Source organism: Ceratotherium simum, chromosome 9 (assembly GCF_057802395.1).
Source record: "Ceratotherium simum simum isolate JZ-2026a chromosome 9, ASM5780239v1, whole genome shotgun sequence".
NCBI classification, from domain to species: Eukaryota; Metazoa; Chordata; class Mammalia; order Perissodactyla; family Rhinocerotidae; genus Ceratotherium; species Ceratotherium simum.
Window position 1 is genome coordinate 81,245,302 of NC_141908.1, and position 21,826 is coordinate 81,267,127.

General features: G+C 50.9%; 1 protein-coding gene across 3 annotated transcripts in view; it reads left to right on the top strand.

The window, feature by feature from the left end:
* The window catches only part of NRP2 (neuropilin 2), a 111,503-nt gene that overhangs the window by 25,728 nt on the left and 63,949 nt on the right, over positions 1 to 21,826 (top strand). For all 3 annotated transcript variants that reach the window (XM_087435683.1, XM_004426832.3, XM_004426828.3), the window contains exons 3-7: positions 6,927 to 7,108; positions 12,747 to 12,977; positions 14,014 to 14,169; positions 15,932 to 16,101; positions 17,932 to 18,087. In XM_087435683.1, coding sequence (XP_087291809.1) covers positions 6,927 to 7,108; positions 12,747 to 12,977; positions 14,014 to 14,169; positions 15,932 to 16,101; positions 17,932 to 18,087 — 895 coding nt within the window. The remainder of the gene's footprint in view (positions 1 to 6,926; positions 7,109 to 12,746; positions 12,978 to 14,013; positions 14,170 to 15,931; positions 16,102 to 17,931; positions 18,088 to 21,826) is intronic.

Genomic DNA, 21,826 nt, shown 5'->3' on the forward strand with positions numbered 1-21,826 from the left:
TCTGTCAACAGTGTCCCATGCCCTGCACTTCCCAGGGTGCACAGGCCCTTAGGGATAGATCCATGTCTGTGTGACAGTCATTTAAGATTTTTTTTGGTCACAGACCCCTCCCCAGGAAAATGTGCATACACACAAACACACAGAATTTCTGCATCTGATGATAGGGGAAACTCAACCGTGGACCCTATTGCAATCCATGCGCTTAAGAATATGTGCTCGAGGTGACTCCTTAAGAGCTTATAAATACTCAGGATACTGTTTTCTCACTCGATGGGCCATATGTTCACATATGGATGTGTATGTGCTTATAAAAATACTTCATTTACAAAAATTAATAGGTTATCCCATCTGAACACTTACCAGGCTGGATCTCCACTGGGTGAGCCTTGAAACCATGAATTCCAGATCTGCTCGCTGCTTCTACTGGTGATTTGTCCATTAATTTTGGCAAGTCCTATAGGCTTTGTTTAAACAAAACAGCTAAGTAAAAGGAGCAAGATTCCATCCAGTCTCTGACTGACACCGAGTGGTCTCTTTACACCTGGCACCTTCTGCTGTTGTGCTGCGGCAACCTGCTGTTCCCACTGCTCCGGGACCTTCATTCGACAATGAGCCAAAGGACGGAGGTGAGGGCTGTGTGCCCCACACCGAGACTGCCCGGAGCCAAAGCCTGCCTCTGACCTGACCTCGTCATGTGACTGTGGGTGGGCCACCTAACCTGGCTAAGCCTCGGTTTCTTCCTCTGTAAATGGATGGTCATCGTAACGGGGCCTGGCATGTGTTACGTGAGGATTAAATGAACTGGGTGCAGCCCATAGGAAATGCTCAGTAAGTGGGAGGTCTTCCCATTGACATACCAGCTTCTTCTTCAGTGAGTGGTACCAATGAGAGGGAGAAGTTCAAGGAAATGGAATTTGCTTCTTAAAAAACCCCACCTGATGACGAGCGATTTCGCCACGAAGGCTGGAGTCGCTCCTGAGCCCGAGAAGCAGGCGACCTGGCTGTGGGCCTGAGCTGACCAGAGACTCTGGCGTCTGCAGATGCCCTGCAGTCTCTTCGTGTCTCGGGCGCTTCTTCGTGGGGAAGTTGTATGTGACGGTGTTGCTTTTTCCTCCTATTTTTCCTGCAGTTTTAATGTAAGGATTAATAAGACAGTGTTTGCCGATGTCTTTGAGCTTCCTGGAAGAAAGGCACTCCAGGAGGTGATAAATTTTCTGGCCTGGATAATCTACTCATGAAATATGGAACTTTGAAAGTGTGAGAAAAATCTCGAATCACTTTGACAGCATTTTAATTATAGTTGATTTGTTTGCCGCTAATAGTGAAAATGCTGTCAGCATGATTTGAGACGTTTCTTCCACTCAAAATGTTATATTTCGTGTTTTCAAGTCACAAGGCAATGTCCTGGTTTCCAGATACAACCAGAATATCTCAGTGAATGTGTTGGGCACAAAGGCAGAGTAGAGAACGGACCAAACCCATCAACCCCCTCGGAAGGTGTCACAGACCTCATGCTTCTTACCGTGTCCGCCGACCTCAAGTTCCTTGCTCACTTATTCACTCAACACAAAAAGTCAGGGGGCCTGCCCGTGTGCCGGGCACCGAGAAAGTGTCTTAAATTCAGCAGTGAGAGCTAGGTCCTTGCCCTCAGGGTGCTTACTGTCTAGTGCAGGACACAGATTCTAAACAAATAAAGAGCATATTAACGAGAGCTTTACAGGTTACAATAATAGCTGTGAAAGCAATAGAGGGTGGTGAGGGAGAGGTCAGCGCACACCATCTGAAATAGGGTAGTCAGGGCAGGCTTCTCTGAGGAGGTGACATTTGCACTTAGAAGAATGAGCAGGTACCAGCCACAGAAAAAGCTAACAAAGATACTGCAGGCAGAGGGAATAGCCGTGCTAAGGCCCGGGGTCTGGAAAGAGCCTGCCATGTACAAAGCAGCATGAAGAGAAGCAGTGCCTGGCTGGCAAAGGTCATGGCTTCGGGACTCGGGTGGGCACAGGTGCTCTGATGTGTAGACCTAAATCCCATAGAAGGGGCACAGTGTCCTTCCTCAGAGCACCCAGGTCCTCCACCTCTGCTGTGGAACCCCCTCACAGGCGGCTCTGGTGGCATCACAGAGTAGACTCCAGGGGGACTGCATTATCCTGCCCCCGAGAAGGGCCTGGAAGCAATCTTCTAGCACAGCCTCCGGTGGCCTGCTGGGAGGCGGCGGGCGAGGACTGAGTTATGGAAAGTGGAAAGCCTCTTTGCATGTTCGCCTGGCCATGAGAGGACGAGGTGAGACTGTTGCTTTTCCCTCTCTCTCTCTCTCCCGTGGACTCTCAAAATTAATTCCACCATCAAGATTCCCACCTCCCACATGGGGTTTTGGGGAGAGGAATTAAGACTTTGAAGTCGAGACAGAAAGTAAGACAGCGTTCTCCAGACAGATGCTCGACACACAGGTGTCGGCCTTGGTGAGGAGAAAGTGAAGAGGCTCCGGAGAACCGTTTTAGGGAGAAGAACTGGAGTGGAGAGGGCTGCTCGGCTTAGGAAAGTAAAGAAATAAATACAATCATGGAAGGCAGTGGCAAAGCCTTGGAAGGAATTTTTTCATTTTAGGGAGATTTTGAATGGTGAAATGCAAACACAGTAGTTAATAGGACTGTTAGCTGTTTGTGTTTCTTTCCGGAAAACGAGTACCGTGTCCTGGGGGAACAGCTTCTCAGGGCGCCTGCTGGACTGCCGTAGGGCAGGTGCTGAGTCTGTCCCCAGATTCCTCTACCGGACAAATGCGGGCGGTTAGATGCTGGATGCAAAGCCATATTATTCCAAGGCCACAAACTTCCTAAGCCTCTGCGAGCTCTCACAAATGAACCTGACAACACTGAAATTCTAAGGAGATTTACTCCAGCTGCAGCAAATCCCTAATAATAAAAAATTTCCCCAAATGAGTCAGTCACGCAGGAGGTAAATGAGACATTCTCCATGAAGTCAGCATGTCACTCAGAGTGTGCCCTTTATACAAAGAGCCCAGCCAGAAGACCTGGTGTTTAACGGGGGCTCGTCCGAAGGGCAGAGCTGGGACACTGGAGGGAGAGAAGAGCTTAGCCACCAAATTGCAGCTCTGGGCGGCTTTCTCCTCAAGCAAACCTGGTAGGAAAGACCAGTTTTTCTAAGAAGTTCAAGTAAGGGCTGATTATTTGCTTCACAAAAGGAGTCACCAGAGGGGTCCTTAAATAACAAGCTCAAAAAGGAAATTTATAATACGATTGATTTATATGAACCTTTTTCAAAAATGCATCCCTCCACAATATGTGTATGTAGGTGTGTAGGGTTGTATTTGTTGCTGGTCGCATTCTCAAAGAGGCCTCGGCTGTGTATCCGTTGAGTAAAGTGAGGCAAGTTTACGGCTGTGGCATTGGTGGGGGAGCCCTGCCTGCATCGCTGGTTCTCTAATCTCTCAGATGAGCCCCCGGGGGGATGGGGCCCCCAGATAGAGCCCTCTCACGGCTGACGGACCAGCCGGTGGGTGCCAGGGCGTCTCCTGTCCTTCCGAGACAAATGGGTGACTCAGACGGGAGCTCTCCGGTGGTGGAGCATGGGCCACGTCCCAGCTCTGATCTAGGCACTCCGACGAGCTGTGTCTCCTCCAGTCCTCCCCTCCATCCCGTGAGATGCACGGTGATGGTGATGATGAGCATGTTCACTTTTTCATCTGCTAAATTCTGAAAGCTGGGTTATTTTTCTTAGCTTTTCTACTTTGAAAAAAATTCTTAATGGAAGCAGCTTTATTTTATATACTGCGGCTTATTAAAGAAATTCAGGCTCGTCGTAAACAATTCAGATAATAAAAGAGAACAAAGAAGAAAGTAAAAATTACTAATTATCTCACCACCCATATATCTCACCACTCTTAATTTTTTTCGAATGTAGTCTTTCAGATTTTTTTTCTGTATGTATACGTAAGGAAATATATATATATATATATGTATACATATATATTTTAAAATATACTTTTTAGAAAAATCTTTTTTTCTACCTAAAACTATATCATGGACATTTTTCCATAAAAATAAAAAATCTAGGCCTATGGTACTATTTACTATAACAGCAGAGTGTTCCATTTTATAAACATACCAAAATTGATTTAATCACCCTCTGTTGTTGGACATTTAGACAGGATGCTGTTTATAAACAAAGCATCTTTTCACTTTTCATATACTTTTTTTATTTTTTTAGTGATGAAGATTGTCCCTGAGCTAACATCTGTGCCAACCTTCCTCTTTTTGCTTGAGGAAGATTGGCCCTGAGCTAACATCTGTGCCAGTCTTCCTCTATTTTGTATGTGGGACGCCGCCACAGCATGGCTTGAGGAGCGGTGTGTAGGTCCACGCCCAGGATCCAGGCCCACAAACCCCAGGCTGCCAAAGCAGGGCACATGAACTTAACCACTATGCCACCAGGCTGGCCCCTATACTTTTTTATATATACACACACAAAGATGTGTGTACGTCTTTGCACAATTGTCTGATTATTTTCTGAGGAAAATTCCTAGCAATGGGAATTCGGGATTAAAGGGTATGTACATAGGAACTTTTGTCACCATTTTGCCAAGATGCCCCCCATTGTGCGCAGATGCGCGTTCCCGCTACACTGCACCTCCACTCGCCCGCTCGCTCTCAGGAAGTTGCTCCGCTCTGAGGCCTGGCCTCTTCATCTCTGAAATGGGTGCGAGATTACAGCAAATCACAGCTCACATTTGTTAAGACACACTAACTGCCAGGCTGTGTACTGACACTTTGTAAAGATGATGTTGGTCATTTAAATTTCACAACATCCCTAGGAGAAAGGTTCTAATATCCCTATTTTACTCTTATTTTCCCCATTTCTGAGGCCCAGAAAGCTTGAGTAACTGGCCTGAGGGCTCCCAGCTATCAGGGCTGAGCTGGGATGCCAACCCTGCTCTGTCCGTGTCCAGGACTGGGGACCCCCCCGGGGCCGTGCGTTCGCTGCTAGGAAGCATCTGCCTAATGAATACAGATGACGGTGCTTCTTTCTCAACCGTGTGCACACGGGTCGGACATCACCGTCACTCAGCTGAGCATGACTGTCTGGCAGTGACTCCTCAGTGTGGAAATAGCAAGAGGGGTTTTCCAGAAGGTCTGGGGAATTTCCTCTGAGAACAAACTAAGTGTCTTTTCACTCTTGTTTTCGAAGCGAGGAAGCGTGTTGTCAAAGTCAGCACCGCCTCCCACAGGGACGTCACAGACCTAAACAGATTCCGCACTGCCTTCCTCGCTCTGAGGCCATCTCCCCAGAGCCCCTGGGGGAGAGCCCGGCCATCCCATCTTCTCCAGAGTCTCACCAGCTCCCGCCATCCTTTCGACTGTGGGATTCCCGCCCTGTGGGGTCTAAGAATGAACTCGTGCTGATCCACCCCTTCTCATACTTCCTTCGCAGGCCTGTTTATTTAGAAGGGGCTGAGCCATCTGAAATACCGCTCCTGAGGGCTGCAGTGGGGCCTCAGGCCCCTCTGGCTTGGCTCAGACAAGCCACTTCTGCAGGCAGCCAGCTCCCGCAGACCCTGTGTGTGTGGCAGGAGCCTGTGGGCACATCCCAGGGAGTGTGGTGTCTCCAGCCCCTCCCTCTATCCAAAAGAGATTTCTTACAAGTTGTCTTAACTGGTTGATGCAAAATAAACAAACAGGGAGGGAGAGAGAGAAGGATGGGTTTTGGTAGATAACTGGTACACTGACCAGCAACTTGCAGGGAGCTGCTGAGGAAGAAGTGTCCCCCCTGAGCAGCTGTGAAATCAGTGTTCGCTGGGAGCCCAGAGGTGCCCAGAGAAGATGCCAGGGCACATCCCAACGCTGACACGTGCATCTGCACGGATAAAACACCCCAGTGAGTGTGCACCAGCCATGAGCCGAGCCGAGGACGTTTTTGAGGGGTCTTCCCCACCCCGGGCCGTTTGGCTCTGAAATGAGCCCGGGCCCGAGGACGTCTTTGAGGGGTCTTCCCCACCCCGGGCCGTTTGGCTCTGAAATGAGCCCGGGCCCGAGGACGTCTTTGAGGGGTCTTCCCCACCCCGGGCCGTTTGGCTCTGAAATGAGCCCGGGCCTCGGTGTGGGGAGAGCTCCGCCTCTAGCTCAGGCAAATGTCTGTGGGCTCACAGACGCTGGGTCCCCAGGGAGCCCCCTGCTTTTGGAGGAAGATTTTATTGCCTTATCTAATCTGATGCTGACTCCTTTTAAAAACATGTTGTTGACTAGACACTGCTGATGGGAACATTGCCGAGTCATCTTGGGGAGGGAGGTGGGGGGGGAGTCTTTGTCATTAACAATTAAAGACAAGAGAAGAGGGCACGGCCCAGGTGAAAATGGGAACTTGGGAGGGGCAGGAGAATAAATGAGTATCTCTGAAACACCCCCAGTGTGCCTGGCTCGGGCCCCAGCACCAGGCATTTATTTTTTTCATTCCATCTCCATCCCAACCCTTTGAGGTGGCTATTTTTATCCTCAACTTACAGATGAAGAAATTGATGCTCACAGGGGTTAGGTAACTTGCAGTGACACAGAGCTAAGAGGAAAAGACCAAGATTCAGAGAGATCATAATGGAAATAAAAACGGTGCTACCGAAAGAAGAAAAAAATGTTTGTTTTGAGATATTTGATAGATGCTACTGCTCTTATATGGGCAAGAGATAAGGTCTTATAATCTACCCTTCACTGAGGGCGCGTTCTCTCTGTGGCTTTCGTGAAGCAATGCAACCTCCTACATCTGTTTGCCGGTGCATGCAGCAAACGAGGCGCCTTTGTTTATCAGTCTGAAGCACCTGCATGTCTGTGAATGCGTGGAGAGCACGTGAGCCGGGCGAGACCGCGGGCCTGCTCATCTCCTCACGGCCACCTGTCCTCATATGTGACCCCCTCACCTAGGTATGACTTCATCGAGATTCGTGATGGGGACAGTGAGTCCGCAGACCTCCTGGGAAAGCACTGTGGGAACATCGCCCCCCCCACCATCATCTCCTCGGGCTCCGTGCTCTACATCAAGTTCACCTCCGACTACGCCCGGCAGGGGGCGGGCTTCTCCCTGCGCTACGAGATCTTCAAGACAGGTGCGTGTGGGCGTGGCGGCGTGGGAGCCGGCCTCCTAGAGAGGGGGCCGCGGCCACCCGTGTCTGCCGTGGGCACGGTGTAAGGGAACTGAGGGATGTCAGTGTGCTCATACCCGGAGCCCAGGGGGTGGAGACAGGAGGAAGGGCTACAGTTTCATGCAGCCCAAGCAGGTTGACGGGGAAAGAGAGGTTCCAGGTGGACCTGGAGACACCCGGGATGAGCAGCCAGTGTAGGCTGTCGCCCAACTGGAGGGGGCGAGTGCAGGGTCAGTGCCCGGTGCCCGGTGGGCAGACAGCGTTGTTGGTGGCACCGAAAGAGGAGGGGCACCAACTGGATAGAAAACACTTTGGAAAGAATTTGATTTTTGTGTGTTTTTAAAAGTCACAGTAACCTTCATGGGAAAAAGCAAAACTTGGTTGAACTTCCTCCCAATTTTTTTGTAGTTGAAGGTTGGCTTTACAGTGTTTGGAGTTACATGGGCGGAAAGACGTAGTCTTCTCGGTGTTGAGAGTCTCTAAAGACCTTACTGTGACCCCCCAAATGGGGTCACACAGGAGCTTTTAGATTCAGATCTGGCTCCTAGAGATTCCCCTTGCCGATCCAGTCGATCGCTCCACCCATTGACCCCCACTTCCCAAATGCCAATGGAGCCGACCCCTGAAAACAATCAGAAAGACAGCAGAAGAAGAGGCAACGAAGGCTACACTTGGACCTCTCGCTCTCCGTTGGGGCCCCTTGGATGCCTTCAGGCCCGGAGAAGATGGGCCCGTGCTTATTTCCATAGCTGGGTGAGGCCAACTTTTATTCACGAGACACCGGTTCAGTGTCCGCCCTTGAGCTCTCCATACAGCGTGCCCTTTCCTCAGTGTCTCCAGGCTAAGTGACACTTAGCCTCAATTCTCCGGCTCCCCCACCCCAGAGGCTCCCACCCCATCAACAAGTGTGTCCCCTCTCCGGCAGCCTAGGTTTTACAGCTCCAGGGTGGAGTCTGGTAAAGGGGAGGCCGTCAGCTTTGTCATCGAGAGGCCCAAGCCCGGCGCCTGTTGAGTTCAGTGTGAGGGGAACTATTCATATATATTTTCTTTTTCACTAAACAATTCTGGAAAGGAAGTGGTAGCTGCTGAAAGCACTTTTTATATCCACTCTGTCTAAATATTTGTCGGATTTGTCTGCCTGAGAACAAGAATGTAGAATCCAGTGAAGGGGTGGGGCCGAGGGACCTGTGTCAAGCCAGGGTGGGAGCCCTGACCATCACAGGGCAGGAGTCTGCCTCAGGTCGCCATGCTCCTTATGACGTGAGGTCACCAGGACTGATAATCTGTGTGTCCAGGGGCTGAGGGGTGGGGTGGTGAGGCTCCCAAATAGCCTGACCCACGTTCCCTTGAGTCCTGCACAAGATTCTGATCAGTCAGCGCCACGAGCACATGGAACACTCCTGTGCCATCCTCTGCTGGAGAGCAGTGGGGAGAGACAAGAGAAAGAAGAAGAAGACGGGTGTTTGCCCTTTTCCAGTGGGGGAGATGGGTGTGCAGACCCTCAGTACACAACAGATGCCCCGTAGATGTTGTTGGATGGATATGTGTAAACAGATGTGTAAGTGGAGGCAGAACGAGGAAGCACTAAGTCAAGGTAGGATTGACATGCTGTGGCTATGCAAGTGAGGAGCAGTTGAGCCTTGGCAAGCGGGACCTGGGAAGCTGGCTGGGTAGCAAGGTCCCAGTGCAAAGCTGTCCCTCTGCTCCACTGTGCTGACAGAGACAGGAAAACAGCTCGAAGCAAGGCCTCCCAGGGAGCTGGCCACGGAGTCAGAACAGGGTTGAGCAGGACAGAAAAGCTCTCTCTGTTTCCTGCCTCCTGACTTAGTGTTTCATGAAGGATGATGCCACATTTTCCAGAAAGCCATAGAAAAGGTGAATGTTAACTCTATCTATCATGCAGATTTGAAGGGATGATATTAAAAGACAAAACGCAGAACAGGGTATTAAGTCAGCACTGCTGTTGTGAGGACAGGCTGAAGCAGGATTTCGAATGAGGCCTCGAGTCTGTGGACGGCCTGGAAACAACCGTGCCAGCCAAGGCAGGTGGTGCGAGCATGAAGTGGGGCAGCCACCTTAAGGACTGGGATCACCCATAGACGGGAGAAAGAGGTTACTGCAGGCGGAGATCACCCACCACCGACAGCTGTACTTCCGGGGAGTGTCAGAAAGAAGGGGAGCTCCCAGTGCCTTCTCGGGACCGCTGTCACCTGCCATCAGGCCTGTCCGAAAGAGCAGCTCTCTGCATGAAAGTCACCCATGTAAAGCACATCCTTGTGTGGGCGTGAAACCCAAAGCTGGGAAGTTGAGGAAGATGAGCACTCTTCCAGGGGCCAAGTCCCGCACCCACGTTCCCACCGCTGGAGTCCTGAGAGAAAATACACAGAGTTTACGTCATGCACAGAGCATGAAAGAAGTGCATGTGCATGCTGAGGAAATGCAAACAAACCCAGCTCTGTTTGCTCATCAGACTCACAAAGAGAAAGAAGGAGGAGCTGTAAACACAGAGACACAAGTAACAGCGTGGAGAGTTCTGGAAGCCCACAACAGCGCATTGCCCTGGCCAGGCTCTGCCACAGAACCAAACTGAAAGACAGAGACCCAGCCTTCGGGACAGAAGGGCGTGTGGCCGAAGTGGGCGTCCTGTCTGCCCTGAATGCGGTGGTGTCTGAGAGAGGCTGTGTGTACCAGACTGTCCCCACATAAAAGTTCACCAATGCAACTCGCAAACTGAAAGGACCTCAAACCACCAAATCCTGAGCAAAACAGAGAAAGGAATTTTAAAATAACTTAAACATTGGAAACTGAATCACTGGAAAATGTGGGTTTTTGTTTGTTTGTTTTCTGAGGCTCCTTTGACCGAAGTTCAAGATCCAGTTTTCTTTCCTGGTGCCCACTGACATTTTGGGAACTGAACTCTCTGGGGTCATCCACAGACATAGGAAACCTGGGGTCCCCCTGCTCCCCCTCCCTAAATTGAAGAAGTGAATCCGCCTTTTGTGGTCAGGCCAAGCTCAGCTCTGGATCAATCCACCACGTTTTAAATAGCTGTACGTGTGCAGATTCTCCTTCCGCTTCCTGGGTCCTTGTGAAATTCACAAAGTGGGCATTTCTCAGCGAATCCCCAGCTTCTATGGACAATCTTAGCATTGAGTGAACTTGAGTACTTGTTGACTGAGCTATTTTTTTAACCTTTAATCCTTTTGACATGTTGCAGAAAAGGATCTTGGATTAAGTAGATATCTGTAAGACTCAACTTTTGTCCCAAGGATGGTCACCCTTTGTGAGATCTCTTCTCCACGTTTGCTCTTCTGCTGCCTGCTTTTTGACACTTTGACTGTAGTCCAAACAGTGGGATGGCACAATTACAGACGAATGCACGATTGTAACAGACAGGTTTGATTTTTCTGCATAAAAAGGATAAGACTATTTTTCTACCTCGTTAAAAATAAACCAGAGGATATACCCGTGTATAGCCACATATCAGAAATAGAGACACACTTTTTTTTTTGCCTTAAGGACACCGCATTGACACATTCTCTCCAGTCAAACGCAGGACCTCAGAACCCTGGGAAACTGGGGGTACTTTAGAATCTCACATTCTCCAGGCCTCTTTGGGCTTACAAGGTGTCCATTGTGGAAGTACCTGTGCACCATGGATAGGAGGGACCAAAGAAAGATCCTCCATGATTCCCCACTGCCAGGGGGGTGGGGATCCCCTGCCTTGGAAGGGAAGGACAACAGAGCAAACTCCAGGAGGGGGTGTCAGGATTCCTTTCCAGCTCTGGAAGCCAGTTGTGAATGGAGAGTTCATTTCTTCTGGCTAAGTGGCCTGCATGCAGAAGACTAACCTTTTCAGAATTCCTCTTGGCCCCCGAAGACCTGCCAGCTGGCTTGGCTTTGCCAAGCTGCCTCATCCCGGACCACTGAGGAGGCCCTCAGGAGCTGGGTGCCCGGTGGAAAAAACCTGGGGGGAAGCTGTCCCAGCCCATCTCTCTAGGCCTGGCTGCCCCTGGCCCTGCCCCTGAATGATGGAGTGCAGAGCCTCCGAGATGTGCCACTTGGAGAGCCTCTGAAGAGCCCTGAAAAGGTCAGCTCTCGGACAGGTGTCCTGGGTCCCCACCCTGCCAAGGCACAGTGCCGTAGAAGGGTGGAGGGGACGGATGGGTGGGTACGGATACTGGAATTTCCTGTCTGATGCTACAGAAAGTTGCAGTTCCCCTCCCCCACTGATATGCATGACACTTTTTCCAAGTCAGACGTTTGCGCTTTCCAGAAAACCTTATCGATAAAGAGACCCGAGGAGGGCCTGCTGTAGGAACCTGGATAAAGACATGGCTGCGGGCGGAGATCAGCGTATCAACGTCACACGGCTATATTTCAGTCGGATCCCCAGAGGGCACTTCCTGCCAGTAAACACCTGGTTTATCGAGTATTTCTGTGTTTTTTCTTCATGCTTAGAGTGCCTATTATTCTCCTCATAAATCTTGCTACTTTTTTAAATTTTAAAATCAGAACATAGTGAAATCCATTCTAATTGTCCAGGATTCACATTCACTGTGTTAACTCACATCGCTGCTCGCTCTGGACCTCTCCGTGGGCCCGGGGTCTGGGCTGCAGCGTCCTGGGACCATCCCGGGGCCTAGCCTGGCAAATCATGGCAGAGTTAAAGCCTGTGAGGGCCCTTTTAATGTGACTCCACCTAGAGGCGTTGGGAGAGATGGTGGCAGTAATTCTCTTACGAGCTCCCAGCGCTGTCCAATCCTGCACCAGGATGCGAATGTGTGCGGCATTTAATAGGGACGCTGCCATGAGTCCCAAGAGGGCAGACACGAGAGCTTGGGAGAGAAACAAGGCCATCCCTACCACACAGGAGCCAGAAGTCTTCCAAGTGTCAGTACACTGCCGCATTTTTCCAAACTTGCTGCTAGAGCAGCCTTTACCCTCCCCGACGCCCTGCTGTGATCCACCGGCTACAAACGGCGATTGTTAATTGTCTGGCCACTACAGAGCCACTCGTTTTAATATAGTCATGCCATGAATGAGACCCGAGCTCCCCTTTGCCCCTCCCCTGAGGCACCTTGGATCTTGGAGGGAGAAGGGGCACTCCGTTGGCTCTGGTACAATAGGGGCTAGTGTTGAGGTCAGCAATAAATAAGGGGTAACATTGTTTTCCCTGCTGGCAATCAGCAAGCCTTCTTTAGGGATTGAAATAACTTACATTCTGGAGCAAGCAGCTGAGTAATTGAGAAAGAAGTCTCTGTTCCTTTGGTCAGGAGACTCGATCTCCCCCTCTCTGTGTCTCACACATACACTTCTTTCTACTCCCGCCCCCCCCACCGCGCCTCCCCGCCGCTCTTACCCTAACGAACGCGTAGAGCGAGCCAGCTCGCCTCCCTGAGTTCTCTCCAGAGAGGGTCTGGCTCAAGGGCTTGAAACGTGGACGTGGAGTCTGTTGCTTCAAGGGCCACTCCAGTGGAAACAAAAACCTCGCGGGTTGGGGGATTTGGGCCCAAACATTTAAATAACCCATGTGACAGTGGCAGCAAAGAAAGCCCTCTTCTTCTCCTTTCTTAATGCTACTGTTCTCTTTTACATACAGGCTCCGAAGACTGTTCCAAAAACTTCACGAGCCCCAACGGGACCATCGAGTCCCCCGGGTTTCCTGAGAAGTACCCACACAACCTGGACTGCACCTTCACCATCCTGGCCACACCCAAGGTGGAGATCATCCTGCAGTTTCTGACCTTTGACCTGGAGCACGACCCTCTGCAGGTGGGAGAGGGAGATTGCAAATACGACTGGCTGGACATCTGGGACGGCATTCCGCATGGTGAGTGATGCCCCATCACAAGGCCCTTCTTGGAGCTTCGCCTTTGCCTGTTAATTGCTTTAGTAACAATAGAGAGACTTCACAGCTCCTTAGGGTTTGGCTATGACCCCTGATGGCTTCCTCTCCTTCTCCTTCACCAGGATAGTTTCAGAGAAATGGCAGACAGGCAGTTGCCTTTCTTGGAGATCTTTCTTTGGAGAAGGATAGGAGGAGATGGAGGAGACACTGGATGAGGAGGAGAAAACCTGCAGCTAATGTTCTTTTCTGCTCCCAGTCATCAGGATTTCCAAGAAAGTGACTCAGTGACCACCTTCTAGGCCCAAATAGGACTCTAGAGCCAGACTGACTGGGGTTGACTCTTGGCTCTGCTGTTAGCTGCTCTGCAGCCTTGGGCGAGTTACTTAACCTATCTGTGTCTCATCTGTATAGATAGGCTGCTGCCATCATCATCATTATTACTATAATTTTATTAGTAGTAGTACAGTCATAGTTGCTGAGAAGGCACATCACCCAAGGCCACGAGGACCCTGTGCTTCTCAGGTGGAGCCCAACACTGGTCTTGGGTACGGTCGGCACCGGCAAGGAGACCGGTCTTTGCTTTGTCGTCCTTCTAAGTATTTTGCACTATGAGCGAGACTGGACGGCTGAGCAATTTCACTCCCTGAGAAAAGCATGAGATTTCATCAGAAAACATGGGTTTGGGTTCCAGCTCTGCTACTGCCCAGCTGCATGAACAGGGGAAGGCCTTTCGGAACCTCCATTTCTTCTCCTGTAGAACAGGCATTACAGTGAGACCTCTCCGGCCGTCACCCTGGGCCGTGAGAACAGAATGAGGCCGGGTCAGTGAATGTACTTTTTAATGTGGAGGAAAATGTGAGACATTGTTCTTAGAACACGTCTCTCGTTGTTCCTTTATGCCGAGGCCTGCCAGGTGATGCTCTGTTGAATGACTTGCATTTGTGGGGAGGGAGAATGTACTGAAGATGGGGTTTGGCATTTCCGTTTCTGCTGACTGCTCTTTGTCCTGCCCGTGCAGTTGGCCCCCTGATTGGCAAGTACTGTGGGACCAGAGCCCCCTCTGAGCTCCGCTCGTCGACGGGGATCCTCTCGCTCACCTTTCACACGGACATGGCGGTGGCCAAAGATGGCTTCTCCGCACATTACCGCCTGGTGCACCGGGAGCCGCAGGAGAGTGAGTTGGCCGGTTGGGAGCCTCCGCCCCGTGTTTCCCTCGGGGCCGTGGGGGTGTGTGGTGAAGAGGGCTGCCGTCTGGGAGAGAAAGAGACGGGAATTGTACAGAACTTGCAGTGGCTTCTGAGTTCAGGGAACGGGAGCTGTGTCCTCTTGCGAGGCAGAAATTAGTGAAATTAAAACAAATGGAGGGCCAGCCCCGCGGCTTAGCAGTTATGTGCGCGTGCTCCACTACTGGTGACTCGGGTTCGGATCCCGGGGGCGCACCAACAAACCGCTTCTCCAGCCATGCTGAGGCCGCATCCCACATACAGCAACTAGAAGGATATGCAACTATGACATACAACTATCTACTGGGGCTTTGGGGGAAATAAAGGAGGAGGATTGGCAATAGATGTTAGCTCAGAGCCAGTCTTCCTCAGCAAAAAGAGGAGAATTGGCATGGATGTTAGCTCAGGGCTGATCTTCCTCAAAAAAAAAAACCAAATGTCAATCTGGGTGCTTATTTCTTTAAAAAAAGTATGTATGCCAAGAGTTGGTTATTCCCAGGGAAAGTCACAGGACCATCCCCAGCCTCAGTTTGCTCATCTATAAGTGAGAGGGAGGCTAGTCAGGGTATCGATACAGAGTCCCCTCCAAACCTCAGTGCCATCATCAGAAAACTGAGCAATTTTTAACCTCTATCTATATATATATTTTTGACATTAAACGTCTATGGTCCTGGGTAGTTTCTCTCACTAGACTGGTCACTGCTTGGACTCTCACTTCATTCTTCTAATAAACACAGTCTTCTGAGCTTCAATGATGTGCCAGGCACTGTACAAAGCCTTGAAAGTGTAGCGCTGACCCTAGCTGTTACGGAACCTGCCGTCCAGGCTCCATCTCTTGCCCTGAGCTACATCTTCAGATCAGCTCCTCTTGGACATGCGCTTCAAAATGCTGCCATTTCCACTTAGAAACCCAAACAATAACTTGAAGGACTAAAGAAACACTTTAAGCGTGATTGGAGCTGGGGAAATCCTGCCATGGTTGTAGACAGCTTACCACACGCACACCCGCGGACTCAGCAGCGTAGCCTGCCGGAAAGTCAACAGGTTTTGTTCTGGGGTTTGCTTTTGTTTTTCCTTCAAAGAGCTCATGAAGATTGAGGAACAAGAACGCAGGATTGCAAATTGCACCAGGTTCTGCAAATGGCCAGTGCAGTCACAGAGCTAAAGAATAGGTTTAATCCCCGAAAATAATTGCTGGTCCTGCAGACACGTGCACACCCAAATATTGACAGTGGCCATGGGATCCATGGGAGGGACAGCAATTAAACTGACGGCCCAAGGCCAGGGTAAGTGGCTTCTAGGTCCATTTGCCCAGACAGGTGGTGCAGGGGAGATAGAGTGACATGCGTGTGTTCATAATTGTCACATGCTTACCTGTATTTCAATCATGGTGCCTCTGGCACCCGTGAGCATCCGTAGCCCACAGCACTAACAGTTCTTGTGCTCTAGATTGTATTTTTAATTTGTATGATGATTCTTATTTATCCACAGCCTGATTTCTTTTAGGTCCAATTTAGTTTCTTTCAGACCCAGAGGGGTTGACAAGCTCTGTGACTTGGCGCAGTTGTTTTTAAAATGTGAGGGTATAATTAGGTCTTTAAGATGAGAGAGTGCTTGCAAGGACTGGTCGCTAGAAGGGAGCAGCCTTTGGGGAGTCCCAGGGGTTTGAGGTTGAGAGACCTAACTCTGCCCTTGACCATCTCCATTCCCCAGACTTTCAGTGCAATGTCCCTCTGGGAATGGAGTCTGGCCGCATTGCCAATGAGCAGATCAGTGCCTCATCTACCTACTCTGACGGGAGGTGGACACCACAGCAAAGCCGGCTCCATGGTGATGACAATGGCTGGACACCCAACTTGGACTCCAGCAAGGAGTATCTCCAGGTACTTACTCAGATACCAGAGGGTGTGCAGAGTGTGCATGTGTTGGTGGGAAGAGGAGTGGCTCCTCAGAGAGTTGACAGAGGACACAGAGAAAATGAGCACAGCAGACTTGAAAACTCCATTCACTCATCCGTCCAAACAAATACAAATAGACCGTGCCAGCACTATGCTAGGTGCCAGCACTATGCTAGGTGCCGGCATAAAATGGTGGGTAAGATGGACACTGCCCCTGCCCCTGCCCCTGTGAAGATTACCAGGCCTTGGAGAAGTTGTGTGGCCAAGATGCTGTTTGCCCAATCACTCTAGATATCCAAGGAACATCCTATAAACAGTTCCAGATCTTTCTCATTCTGGGCCCAGGGAGGCATCAGAGACTAGGGGGCGTTCTCCTAAAGTCAGGCTTGTTGTGTTGCTAGCTGAGCATGGCAGCTTCTCATTATCTTTGCTATCTGGAGGGAGCCCTGCCAGCAGGGTTTTGCACAGAGCTCTCAGGAGAACACATGGGAACATGTCACACCGGGACTGAAGCGCTAGTTGCCCAGAGGATCTGTGGCATCTTTTCAGACCGTTTGCTTTCCTTCAGAATGAGACTTGCAGCTCATGGTGGGTGATCCTCCCTGGCTCTGCAGACTGGTCCAGTCCTCGTCCCCAGTGAAGAGCAAGCTGCTAGTTCCATGCTAGAGCAACGACTGCTTTCATGACATACGGCAGACAGCCCTGCAACCCAGGGACGGGCCTGTCCTCACTCTGATGCAACACGGTGACCTCTGCTCTGAGAAGGATGTCGCAGAGCCGACAACAGGAAAGGGAGAAAGACCACTTAGAAATGTCCAGGGAGTCCCCAGAGGTTCTAACAGCACAACCCTAAGGCCATTTGTTGCTCTCTCCTCTGCCTCTCCAAAAGTCCTTCTCATCCCACCAAGCTTCCAGAAAGTTCTTCTATGTGATCAGCATTCCATTGATTATACTCGTTATTTTTGGTCTTAATCATATACTTTCTCTTATTGTTATCCGCCTGTCTGCAATACACATACACAGCACTGCATATTTCTTTTGAATGCTTAATAATGCTGAGCATACTCAGTAGCAGTAAATACCTGCTGAATCCACTTTCACCAGTGCCTGCTGGCTGAATTTGTATCAAGTGGAGGTCACCATTAGGAAACACTGTGGCCAGCAGAGGAATGACATCCAGCAATTTCCAAATGGGTTTGGTGTTGAGGGAGGGGAGGCGCCTCAGAATGTGGGCTACCCTCCTCATCCAGCAAAAGGTCAGGACGTGGTGCATAAGCCTGATTGCTTGGGCAGACTCGGCTTGCCCTTTGACCCCTGAGTGACCTGAGCAGCTAAATACACAATGGAGTGAGGGACAGAGGGGAGAGGGGACAGCCCTGAGCTGAGACTTTTGCAACTAGGGCATCATAAGTGAATTGGATTGAGTTGGACTGGGGTGGAGTGGAGTGGCGTGGAGTGGATTTACCCATTGTTCGCTTAGAACAGCATCTGTTTGAGCTATCCAAGGCAGGCCGCTGTCTAGTAGGAAGGGGTCATGGTTCTCTAGATGTCAGTGATTCCTTTAGGATAAACTTAATACCGTCCTTTCAGATTGGCAAAAAAGAGAAAAAAAATCAAGTCACAATTTCAAAAGTGTCCAATTTAGTGTCAAATAAGTTGAGTTTAACTGTCCAGTGGAATTGGACAACCTGATACCGATCATCAGTACATCTGAGTGAAATCACAGACGTATTACAGTGTGTCCTTTGAAGAAAAAGCAAGAGGCTGCCCCGCCTCGGGAGTCCTGGCCTGACCTTCTCTGCCTCTCTCCCTCAGGTGGACTTGCGCTTTCTAACCATGCTCACGGCCATTGCAACGCAGGGGGCAATTTCCAGGGAAACCCAGAATGGCTACTATGTCAAATCCTACAAGCTGGAAGTCAGCACTAATGGTGAAGACTGGATGGTGTACCGGCACGGCAAAAACCACAAGGTAAACCCATTCCCCTACGTCGAAGGCACGCTGGGACGGTGCGGGAGGGGTGGGACCAGGAGCTTCAAATCTAACCCACATAGGGGAGGGGCCTTGTTCAGTGAGACTCAAACAACTGGTGGCGGCACAGGAGACTCTGGCCCTGGAAATATTCCTTCTCATGCTAAAGTGATTGGAAAACCCCGTTCTCCGCCAGCCTGGCTGCTGTTGCATCTTGCACAGCAGAGAGAGAGGGAGAGCTTGCAGAGTGCTCTCTGACTGCAAATGAGGGAGAAAATGTGTTCCCAGCCCGTGTCCCCCATCCAGCATTCACTGAGCATTTACGGCCTGCGTCCCTTCCCCATGCTGGGCTCACAATCACAGAACCACGTGAAGCTGCAGTTCAGGAGTTACCGGGGTCTGGAAATGAAAGGGCACAAATCCTGAGAGAGAATCCCATTGTCCCGAAGAGGAAAGAGGACAGTAAATAAAGGGGAGCAATGCGGCTTGTCGGGCACGGGCTCTGAACTGGCCCTCAGGCTGGGCCCCAAGGCACTGAATCCTCTCGGCTGGTGCCTTCCTTCCGGTCTGTGGCTCCTGAGGCGCGTCCAGGGGGCTTTTGTTGTTCATGTGGATGGCTGTCTAGCACTCAGCTTTCTTAAGACACGTGGCATTCGGGGGGTGGACAGGCCTGCGGCCGGCGTGGCAATGTCCAGGTGTCAGGTATGCTCAGCCTGTGGGGGTTGTATTGGAAACTCCGGTGGTATCCCCTGGGCAGGGGCTGGCTCTGGGGTCTGGAAGGAGAGGGCTCCTTCCCTGAAGGGAGTTGGGGACAGAGAGAAGGGTCTGTCCCCCTTAATGCTGCAGTTCCACAGCCCCCTCGTCTGTCGGGTTGGAAATTATCAAAATGGGACCCATGCGGTAGATCCTAGAGAGGCCAGAGGTCTCTTCCAGACGAGTCTCCTCCACCCCTGCCACGGCCCCCAGGCAGCACGCTCTGCTGGCGCAGCTGGAAACCTTGGACCCAGAACATCCTGAGCTGGGATGTGGGCACTGGTTCACTTGGGAAACGTGCATTTTTAAAGGAGTGGATTTTTTTTTTTTTAATTAAAATCACTATAGTAACATGGCACCATTCACCTGAAAATCATGACTTCCAGATCTTACCAGGTATCTCACACACACACACAACTCCCCGTTTCACAGAGGAGGACGAGCAGGACTCAGCAGTTGAAAGCCCTCCCACTTGGCGTCTGGACCAGGCCTGGGTTCCCACCGACTCGGTGGGTTTCAGCAGCTTTGCCTGGGAGTGGCCCCCGGAGTCGGCCGTGGTGCTGGGAGCGGCGAGGCCTGTCCTCGGCCCGCCCCCCTCTTTTTGTGCCTTCTCTCTCCACCCGCCCTTTTCAGTGAGAAACTGGTAGAACCCAGCAGCTCAGCGGGCAGGGCGGCCAGCAGCTGGGTGGGGCTGCCCCGGGGGGAGAGGGGGAGGCTCACCTGACGGCCTCCCTGGCCGGGCTCCATGACTAAGCAGCGCCGGCCGGAGGGATACTGCAGCATAAGCTGATTTTAAAAGCACGCGGCTGGACTGGGACGCTATTCAAAACGCCATTTGTAGGAATCTGCTCTTGGAAACACCTTAGCGCTGCACATTTTGGGAGGATGCTGTCCTCCCTGGCTTATCCCTGGTATTCGTTCTGCAGGGAAGATATTCCTGAGAATTGAATTGAGCTCTCTGGGCTCCTTGAGAATCATTCTTCTCAATGTTTTCACACTGGATACATCATTCTCTCTTTTGCCTCCCCTTCTTACCCTTGGCTAAATTTCTTTCCCCCGTAGCCAAGAGGTCATTTTATTTTTGTTTTGTTGTTGTTTGGTTTTTCAGTGACTCAGTCTTGCCCACATAAAGGGCGCTGGGGCAGAGGGAAAGCCCTTTCTCTCCCCATTAGAGATTCATCCTCTTGGTACCTAGAAGGAGGCAGGAGAATAGACAGCCTGCCAATCAGGCATTGCCCCGTCCCACGCTCACTCGCCCTGCCTTGGGTGTGGCGGGCGTGGGGCAGGCCTGCCGGTCGTCCCCTCCAGGATGGTCTCTGCTGCTCCTGCGTTAGCAGATCTGTCCCCCAGATGTCTGTGTTCAATGGGCAGACCCCGCACTGCTCATGGTGTGTCCACGCAGCTCTCTGGGCTGTTCGAGTTGGAATAGTTGTGTGAACTGTGCCAAATAGATTTGTCAAGTCTGCTGCAGTTTGATTTGATGGCATGAATGGGAGGCAGGGTGAGGAGGGGACTTGAGGGCTGTGGGGGGTGAGGCTTCATCTGTCTCGGGTGCTACCACTGAGTTTCTCGTTGTGGTTGCTGGATGGTGGGCACCATGCCAAGGTAACTGGTGCTAAGTGGTGGGCTTGAAAGCAGAATTCAGGCAGCAGCCTGCTCTGCTCCGTGGTGCAGGGAGAGGGTTTGCAGATGCAAACCAGTGCACAGGGTGTGAAGAGGGGATGGCAAAGTTTGGGGCAGAAATGTGGGAACTTGATTTCAATCCCCTGGTCACTGTCAACACCAATGCCGTGTACCAAAGACCAGGGAATTGGAGATACACAAGATGAATGAGCGCTCAAAGTGGTAGGGATGGCTGTGCTATTTCCTTGCAAAACACTATTTACAGTTTGGACCCAAGCTGGGCTGAGGCAAAGCCTGGACCTGTGGGGAACGACTTCTTTCTTGCGGCCAGGAAGCAGGGAAGAGTAAGGAACTCTTTTCCAGCCTCTTCAAGCCCGAGAGCAGCCTCTTCTTAGTCTCTTTCCACCCAACAGTAATGGGTTGCCTCAGAGGGTGCCTATGAGGAAGGCATTACTCTGCTGGGGGTGCTGCAAGCTCCTCCTGACACAATGCAGCCCAGTTACTCAGCCGTACGGACAGCACATCCCCGATCCTTATCCAACTCCACATGCCATCAATATGCAACCAAGGATTTTCCTATAGCGTGGGCCCTCCTTGCCCCTATTTATGGCGTAACCACAAGGCAGAGAGCTCGTCCGCCTGATGGAGCCCATATCGAGCCCACGTGTTCCCTTAGATTATACAAATTGCTTCACATATATTTATTCGGAAACCACAAGCAGAAAACTACTGCTTTGGGTTTTACCAGCTATATTAATAACACCCCAAACAAAGGCACAGTGTTGTACATACACGAATAGAAGGTTCGTGTATGTGTCAATTATTATAGGCACAATTATGTGCACACAAGCCAAGGGAGGAGCCAGGAGAAAGACAGGAGGAGCTGGAGGGCAGGAGGCCTCAGCCAAGGTCCTCCTCACCTCTGGGATGCTGGTTCTGAGTCTGCCCTGGAGGGAAGGAGACCGAGACTGGTGTCAGCACAGGGAGACAGGGGCCGTTGCCCCCATGTGTCTAAGCAAAGGCCAGTCTTCAGTCCTCCCTATTTGGTAAACGTGGTGTCTCCCTTGTGACATGGCTATGGGTACCCTGCTCCTAGTCACAGTGTCACTGGGCTCTTCTGATGTATTTGCAAGAAATTTGGGCTAGAAGAGTCTGTGGGGGTGCTAAATGTATCGTAATGGCCAGATTGAGGATGGGAGGGTGAGGACAAGGATAAAGTAAAGTTTGGGTCCAAGAGTCTCCAGCATTATGCCATAATGAGGGGCAGAAATGCCCTAAGCTTGTTGTATTAATGTAATGATGACTCCAAGGGGCCTGGGGAACCCTCAGAAGCTTTCTCAAAGACGAGTAATTTGCCCCAGGG